At 42.3% G+C, this 9,647-nt stretch overlaps 1 protein-coding gene across 1 annotated transcript in view; it reads left to right on the forward strand.

The window, feature by feature from the left end:
- Positions 1-1,408, forward strand: part of DTX4 (deltex E3 ubiquitin ligase 4) — a 58,341-nt gene extending 56,933 nt beyond the window's left edge. Inside the window, exon 9 of the mRNA XM_027578975.2 lies at positions 1,343-1,408. Coding sequence (XP_027434776.1) covers positions 1,343-1,348 — 6 coding nt within the window. The 3' untranslated portion in view covers positions 1,349-1,408. The remainder of the gene's footprint in view (positions 1-1,342) is intronic.
- Positions 1,409-9,647: the final 8,239 nt, after the last annotated feature.

Raw genomic sequence — 9,647 nt, forward strand, 5'->3', positions numbered from 1 at the left:
GACATCAGCGACCTACACGACTAAGGCACCAACCCATTTCTTGACTGGGTTGGTCTAAGAGCACAGGTAAAAATGCTTAACATCACTCGGCATCAGGGGAATACAAATCAAAACCACAATTAGAAATCACCTCACAATGGAATGGCTAAAATTAACAAGTCAGGAAACGACATGTTGGTAAGGATGGAGAGAAAGGGGAACCCCTCCTACACTGTTGGTGGGAATGCAAGCTGGTGCAACCACTCTGGAAAACAGTATGGAGGTTCCACAAGAAGTTAAAATAGAGATACCCTATGACCCAGCAATTACACTACTAGGTATTTATGCCAAAGATACAGATGTAATGAAAAGAAGGGGCACCTGCACCCCATGTTCATAGCAGCAATGTCCACAATAGCCAAACTGTGGAAGAGCCCAGATGTCCATCAACAGATTAGTGGATAAAGAAGAGGTGGCATACACACACACACACACATATATATATAATGGAATATTACTCAGCCATGAAAAAGAATGAAATCTTGCCACTTGCAAGGACATGGATGAAAGTAGAGGGTATTACGCTGAGCAAAATAAGTCAGTCAGAGAAAGACAAATACCATATGATTTCACTCATATGTGGAATGTAAGAAACAAAACAGATGAACATAGGGGAAGGAAAGAAAAATAAAATAAGATAAAAACAGAGAGGGAGGCAAACCATAAGAGACTCTTAACTGTAGGAAACAAACTGAGGGTTGCTGGAGGGGAGGTGGGTGGGGCTTGGGGTAATTGGGTGATGGGCATTAAGGAGGGCACTTGATGTAATGAGCACTGGGTGTTATATGCAACTGATGAACAACTAAATTCTACCCCCAAAACTAATAATAGAGTATATGTTACCTAAACTGAGTTTAAATTAAAAAAATTGTTTAAATGCACCAACCTGGTGTGTAAAGCAAACTCTTAGGCATTTTTATATTCTACTTTGCTCCCAAATATTTGAGCAAGCACTTTGCAGAGATATATAAAATATACATGGTAATAGAATAAAGAATTGTGAGAGACACAAAGTGGGGGTACAGAAGAGAACCAGGCATAAGAATAAGAGTGCATGGCAGGTGACCCAAATTCTAACCACAGATGAGTCACAGATTTTGCTCATAACTTTTCAGCAGCCAGCGTAGACAGAATTCATGTTTCCATGTTCAGTGATACAATTCACAGTGTTGACAGGGGGAATACAGAAAAATTGTTGCTATGAAGGCACTTGTTGGTATAATCCTTCTAGAGTCCTCCAGTAAAACAATTCAATGTGGCTGCTGATATAATATTGTCTCTCTTCTTATCTGGCTTAATCCAGGGGTAGACTTTAAAACATCAATCCGAGTAGGAGACCTAGATTTCGTCTGGTCTCAGGAATTCAGCTGAATAGGGATCAAACCATTCTGAACACCTACGAACTCAACAGGAGATCAAAGAGGAGAGTAGCAACAACTCTCTGAACAGAGAAGCGTCCACTTTCTGGAAGGTAGGAAATGCGGAGAAGTGAATCCGAGGCGATATTCGGGAGGATAGACGGCGGGGGAGGGGGCCTCCGTGGCCGCTTCTGGCAAGTGCTAGAGCCGCGGAGCACAAAATCGGACCTTTTAGAAGTCGGCTCCGCTGAGGGACGTCGCTGCAGTGGCTGAGCGGGGGGTGGAACCCTCGCGGGACAGTGTGGTCTCAGGACCCTTGGGGTCACAGAAAGACTGGGGTGCCTGAGTGCGCCAAAGCTCCCAGGTATCGGAGCGGGGAAACCGGCTGCAGAGACGGAGCCGAGGCGTGGGCTCTCAGCTCGGGGTTGCCATAAACTGTGATCCGCGGCCCAGTCGGGCCACTGCTCCTGCAGCAGGGACCCAACAAGCGGCAGATCCGGGGAGACTCCCCTTCCTTCCCGGGGAGGAGCGGCGCGGGAACGCACCACAGGGATCTGCTGGGTTTGGAGACTCCACACGGGGTCGGGTGTCAGAGATAGAAATGCTCGGTCACAGGCCGGGTGAGCACGGAGAGCGGCTGGAGACCGGAGAGACGGGAGTGACTGCTTTTCTCTGGGGGCGCACTGAGGAGTGGGGCCCCGAGTTCTCAGCTCCTCCGGGTGGAGATTGGGAGGCCACCATTTTTGCCCTGGTCCTCCAAGGCTGTAGGGAGAGCTTGCAGGGAACAAAAGCTCCTGAGATCAAACCCGAGCAGCTTGCTTAGCCCGGACAGACAAGGGCGGGGCAATTCCGCCTCCGGCAAAGACATTTGGGAACCACGGCAACAGGCCCCTCCCCCAGAAGACCAGCACGAACAGCCAGCAAGCCAAGACCAAGTTTACCGATCAAGGAGAACGGGAGAACTCCAGCGCTAGGGGAATACTGCACATAGAATTCATGGCTTTTTTTTTACCATGATTCATTAGTTCATCAAAGTTAATTTTTGTTAACTGATTTTTTTTCTTTTTCCCTTTTTCAACCAACATCTTATCAATCTCTTTTTTAAAAAAAAAACATTTTTTATTTTTCATTTTTAGAGTCATATTTTATCCCTTCATAGTAATTACCCTTATTTTTGGCATATATATATAAGTTGTTCTCTCTTTAAAATTTTGAGATACGGTTTCTTGTAACAGATAAAAATATACCCTACATCACTAGTGTATGACTCTGTTCTAGTCTCCTGCCTGATCACATTCTCTCCCTTTTTTCCTTTTTTTTTTAAATCTTCTTTCTTTTTTCAAACAACTTCTTATCTTATCAAGTCCTTTTATAAAATCTTTTATAACTTTCATCTTTACAGTCATTTTCTAACCCTTCATTGTATCAACCCTTATTTTATACATATATGTCTTTCTTCCTTTAAAATTTTAGGAGGCACTTTTTTCTAACAGACCAAAATACGCCCAAAATCTAGTGTGTGGCACTGATCTATGCACTAGCCTGATCATATTTGATCACATTCTGCTTTTTTTGTATTGTTCTGTTTTTGTTTTTATCTTTTTTTTCTCTTTCTTTTTTCTTTCTTTCCCTTTCTTTTCCCCTGGTTTCAGGTCTTTTCTGATTTGTATACAGTATATTTGCTGGGGACTTTGTAAACCTGTTAGCCTTTTGTTCTCTCATTCATCTATTCTCCTCTGGACAAAATGACAAGACGAAAGAAATCACCTCAGCAAAAAGAACAAGAGGTAGTACCGTCAGCCAGGGACCTACTCAATACGGACATTAGTACGATGTCGGACCTAGAGTTCAGAATCATGACTTTAAAGATACTAGCTGGGCTTGAAAAAAGCGTGGAAGTTATTAGAGAAACCCTTCCTGGAGAAATAAAAGAACTAAAATCTAACCAAGTCGAAATCAAAAAGGCTATTGATGGGGGCGGAGCAAGATGGCGGAGGAGTAGGAGACCTAGATTTTGTCTGGTCTCAGGAATACAGCTGAATAGGGATCAAACCATTCTGAACACCTACGAACTCAACAGGAGATCGAACAGGAGAGTAGCAACAACTCTCTGAACAGAGAAGCGACCACTTACTGGAAGGTAGGACGTGCGGAGAAGTGAATCCGAGGCGATATTCGGGAGGATAGACGGCGGGGAAGGGGCCTCCGTCGGCCGCTTCTGGCAAGTGCTGGAGCCGCGGAGCACAAAATCGGACCTTTTAAAAGTTGGCTCGGCGGAGGGACGTCGCTGCAGTGGCTAAGCGGGGGGTGGAATCCTCCCGGGACAGTGTGGTCTCAGGACCCTTGGGGTCACAGAGAGACCAGGGGTGCCTGAGTGCGGCAGAGCTCCCAGGTGTCAGAGCAGGGAAGCCGGCTGCAGAGACGGAGCAGAGTCGCGGGCTCTCAGCTCGGGGTTGCCACAAACTGTGATCTGCGGCCCAGTCGGGGCACGGCTCCCCCAGCAGGGAGCCAACAAGCAGCAGATCCGGGGAGACTCCCCTTCCTTCCCGGGGAGGAGCGGTGCGGGAACACACTGCAGGGATCTGCTGGGTTTGGAGACTCCGAGCGGGGTCGGGTGCCAGAGATAGAAACGCTCGGTCACAGGCCGGGTGAGCACGGAGTGCGGCCAGAGACCGGGGACACGGGAGTGACTGCTTTTCTCTGGGTGCGCACTGAGGAGTGGGGCCCCGAGTTCTCGGCTCCTCCGGGCAGAGTCTGGGAGGCCGCCATTTTCGCCCTGGTCCTCCAAAGCTGTACCGAGAGCTTGCAGGGAACAAAAGCTCCTGAGAGCAAACTGGAGCAGCTTCCTTAGCCCGGACCGACAAGGGCGGGGCAATTCCGCCTCCGGCAAAGGCATTTGGAAACCACAGCAACAGGCCCCTCCCCCAGAAGATCAGCACAAACAGCCAGCAAGCCAAGACCAAGTTGATCGATCAAGGAGAATAGGAGAACTCCAGCGCTAGGGGAATACTGCACATAGATTCATGCCTTCTTTTTTTTTTTTTTTACCATGATTCATTATTTCATCAAAGTTAATTTTTGTTGACTTTTTTTATTTTTCTTTTTCCCTTTTTCAACCAACATCTTATAAATCCCTTTTTTAAAAAAAAAAAAACATTTTTTATTTTTTTTTCATTTTTAGAGTCATATTTTATCCCTTCATAGTAGTTATCCTTGTTTTTGGCATATATATATAAGTTGTTCTCTCTTTAAAATTTTGAGGTACAGTTTCTTCTAACAGATCAAAATATACCCTAAACCACTAGTGTATGGCTTTGTTCTAGTCTCCTGCCTGATCACATTCTCTCCCTTTTTCCTTTTTTTTTTTCCTTAAATCTTCTTTCTTTTTTCAAACAACTTATCTTACCAAGTCCTTTTATAAAATCTTTTATAATTTTCATCTTTACAGTCATCTTCCATCCCTTCATTGTATCAACCCTTATTTTGTACATATATGTCTTTCTTCCTTTAAAATTTTAGGAGGCACTTTTTCTAACAGACCAAAATACGCCCAAAATCTAGTGTGTGGCACTGATCTATGCACTAGCCTGATCATATTTGATCATATTCTGCCTTTTTTGAATTGTTTTGTTTTTGTTTTTCTTTTTTTTTCTTTTTTTTTTTCTTTTTCTCTTTCTTTTTTCTTTCTTTCCCTTTCTTTTCCCCTGGTTTCAGGTCTTTTCTGATTTGCATACAGTATATTTGCTGGGGACGTTGTAAACCTGTTAGCCTTTTGTTCTCTCATTCATCTATTCTCCTCTGGACAAAATGACAAGACGAAAGAAATCACCTCAGCAAAAAGAACAAGAGGTAGTACCGTCAGCCAGGGACCTACTCAATACGGACATTAGTACGATGTCGGACCTAGAGTTCAGAATCATGACTTTAAAGATACTAGCTGGGCTTGAAAAAAGCGTGGAAGTTATTAGAGAAACCCTTTCTGGAGAAATAAAAGAACTAAAATCTAACCAAATCGAAATCAAAAAGGCTATTGATGAGGTGCAATCAAAAATGGGGGCACTAAATGCTAGGATAAATGAGGCAGAAGAGAGAATCAGCGATATAGAAGACCAAATGATGGAAAATAAAGAGGCTGAGAAAAAGAGAGAGAAACAACTACAGGATCACGAGGGCAGAATTCGAGAGATAAGTGATACGATAAGACGAAACAACATTAGAATAATTGGGATCCCAGAAGAAGAAGAGAGAGAGAGAGGGGCAGAAGGTATATTGGAGCAAATTATAGCAGAGAACTTCCCTAATGTGAGGAAGGAAACAGGCATTAAAATCCAGGAGGCACAGAGAACCCCTCTCAAAATCAATAAAAATAGGTCAACACCCCGACATCTAATAGTAAAACTTACGAGTCTCAGAGACAAAGAGAAAATCCTGAAAGCAGCTCGGGAGAAGAGATATGTAACCTACAATGGTAGAAACATTAGATTGGCAACAGACCTATCCACAGAGACCTGGCAGGCCAGAAAGGACTGGCAAGATATCTTCAGAGCACTAAACGAGAAAAATATGCAGCCAAGAATACTATATCCAGCTAGGCTATCATTGAAAATAGAAGGAGAGATAAAAAGCTTCCAGAACAAACAAAAACTAAAGGAATTTGCAAACACGAAACCAGCCCTCCAAGAAATATTGAGAGGGGTCCTCTAAGCAAAGAGAGAACCTAAAAGCAGCAAAGAGCAGAAACGAACACAGACAACAGACAGTTAACAGTCACCTTACAGGTAATACAATGGCACTAAATTCATACCTTTCAATAGTTACCCTGAATGTAAATGGGCTAAATGCCCCAATCAAAAGACACAGGCTATCAGATTGGATTAAAAAACAAGACCCATCAATATGCTGTCTACAAGAGACTCATTTTACACCCAAAGACACCCCCAGATTGAAAGTGAGGGGGTGGAAGACCATTTACCATGCTAATGGACACCAAAAGAAAGCTGGGGTGGCAATCCTTATATCAGACAAACTAGATTTTAAAACAAAGACTGTAATAAGAGATGAGGAAGGACACTATATCCTACTTAAAGGGTCTATCCAACAAGAAGATCTAACAATTGTAAATATCTATGCCCCGAACATGGGAGCGGCCAATTATATAAGGCAATTAATAACAAAAGCAAAGAAACACATTGACAACAATACAATAATAGTGGGGGACTTTAACACCCCCCTGACTGAAATGGACAGATCATCTAAGCAAAAGATCAACAAGGAAATAAAGACTTTAAATGACACACTGGACCAAATGGACTTCACAGACATATTCAGAACATTCCATCCCAAAGCAAAGGAATACACATTCTTCTCTAGTGCCCATGGAACATTCTCCAGAATTGATCACATCCTAGGTCACAAATCAGGTCTCAATCGGTACCAAAAGATTGGGATCATTCCCTGCATATTTTCAGACCACAATGCTTTGAAACTAGAACTCAACCACAAGAGGAAAGTCGGAAAGAACTCAAATACATGGAGGCTAAAGAGCATCCTACTAAAGAATGAATGGGTCAACCAAGAAATTAAAGAAGAATTAAAAAAATTCATGGAAACCAATGAAAATGAAAACACAACTGTTCAAAATCTTTGGGATGCAGCAAAAGCAGTCCTGAGAGGAAAGTATATAGCAATACAAGCCTTTCTCAAGAAACAAGAAAGGTCTCAAATACACAACCTAACCCTACACCTAAAGGAGCTGGAGAAAGAACAGCAAAGAAAGCCTAAACCCAGCAGGAGAAGAGAAATCATAAAGATCAGAGCAGAAATCAATGAACTAGAAAGCAAAAGAACAGTAGAACAGATCAACGAAACTAGGAGCTGGTTCTTTGAAAGAATTAACAAGATTGATAAACCCCTGGCCAGACTGATCAAAAAGAAAAGAGAAATGACCCAAATCAACAAAATCATGAATGAAAGAGGAGAGATCACAAGCAACACCAAAGAAATACAAACAATTATAAGAACATATTATGAGCAACTCTATGCCAGCAAATTAGATAACCTGGAAGAAATGGGTGCATTCCTAGAGATGTATCAACTACCAAAATTGAACCAGGAAGAAATAGAAAACCTGAACAGACCTATAACCACTAAGGAAATTGAAACAGTCATCAAAAATCTCCCAAGAAACAAAAGCCCAGGGCCAGATGGCTTCCCAGGGGAATTCTATCAGACATTTAAAGAAGAATTAATACCTATTCTTCTGAAATTGTTCCAAAAAATAGAAATGGAAGGGAAACTTCCAAACTCATTTTATGAGGCCAGCATTACCTTGATCCCAAAACCAGACAAAGACCCCATCAAAAAAGAGAATTACAGACCAATATCCTTGATGAACATGGATGCAAAAATTCTCACCAAAATACTAGCCAATAGGATCCAACAGTACATTAAAAGGATTATTCACCACGACCAAGTGGGATTTATTCCTGGGCTGCAAGGCTGGTTTAACATCCGCAAATCAATCAACGTGATACAATACATTAACAAAAGAAAGAACAAGAATCATATGATCCTCTCAATAGATGCAGAAAAAGCATTTGACAAAGTACAACATCCTTTCTTGATCAAAACTCTTCAGAGTATAGGGATAGAGGGTACATACCTCAATATCATAAAAGCCATCTATGAAAAACCTACAGCGAATATCATTCTCAATGGGGAAAGGCTGAGAGCTTTTCCCCTAAGGTCAGGAACGCGGCAGGGATGTCCACTATCACCACTGCTATTCAACATAGTATTAGAAGTCCTAGCCACAGCAATCAGACAACAAAAAGAAATCAAAGGCATCCAAATCGGCAAAGAGGAAGTCAAACTCTCACTCTTTGCAGATGATATGATACTGTATGTGGAAAACCCAAAAGACTCCACCCCAAAACTGCTAGAACTCATACAGGAATTCAGTAAAGTAGCAGGATATAAAATCAATGCACAGAAATCAGTGGCATTCCTATACACCAACAACAAGACAGAAGAGAGACAAATCAAGGAGTCGATCCCATTTACAATTGCACCCAAAACCATTAGATACCTAGGAATAAATCTAACCAAAGAGGCAAAGGATCTGTACTCAGAAAACTATAAAATACTCAGGAAAGAAATTGAAGAAGACACAAAGAAATGGAAAAACGTTCCATGCTCATGGATTGGGAGAATCAACATTGTGAAGATGTCAATGCTACCTAGAGCAATCTACACATTCAATGCAATCCCCATCAAAATACCATCCACTTTTTTCAAGGAAATGGAACAAATAATCCTAAAATTTGTATGGAACCAGAAGAGACCCAGAATAGCCAGAGGAATACTGAAAAAGAAAAGCAAAGCTGGTGGCATCACAATTCCGGACTTCCAGCTCTATTACAAAGCTGTCATCATCAAGACAGTATGGTACTGGCACAAAAACAGACACATAGATCAATGGAACAGAATCGAGAGCCCAGAAATGGACCCTCAACTCTATGGTCAACTTATTTTTGACAAAGCAGGAAAGAATGTCCAATGGCAAAAAGACAGTCTCTTCAACAAATGGTGTTGGGAAAATTGGACAGCCACATGCAGAAGAATGAAACTGGACCATTTCCTTACACCACACACAAAAATAGACTCCAAATGGTTGAAAGACCTAAACGTGAGACAGGAGTCCATCCAAATCCTAAAGGAGAACACAGGTAGCAACCTTTTCGACCTTAGCCGCAGCAACTTCTTCCTAGAAACATCGCCAAAGGCACGGGAAGCCAGGGCAAAAATGAACTATTGGGATTTCATCAAGATAAAAAGCTTCTGCACAGCAAAAGAAACAGTCCACAAAACCAAAAGACAACCGACAGAATGGGAGAAAATATTTGCAAATGACATATCAGATAAAGGGCTAGTATCCAAAATTTATAAAGAACTTATCAAACTCAACACCCAAAGAACAAATAATCCAATCAAGAAATGGGCAGAAGACATGAACAGACATTTCTCCAAAGAAGACATCCAAATGGCCAACAGGCACATGAAAAAGTGCTCAACATCGCTTGGCATCAGGGAAATCCAAATCAAAACCTCAATGAGATACCACCTCACACCCGTCAGAATGGCTAAAATTAACAAGTCAGGGAACGACAGATGTTGGCGGGGATGTGGAGAAAGGGGAACCCTCCTACACTGTTGGTGGGAATGCAAGCTGGTGCAACCCCTCTGGAAAAC

The sequence above is a fragment of the Zalophus californianus genome, chromosome 11 (genome assembly GCF_009762305.2).
Source record: "Zalophus californianus isolate mZalCal1 chromosome 11, mZalCal1.pri.v2, whole genome shotgun sequence".
NCBI lineage: Eukaryota > Metazoa > Chordata > Mammalia > Carnivora > Otariidae > Zalophus > Zalophus californianus.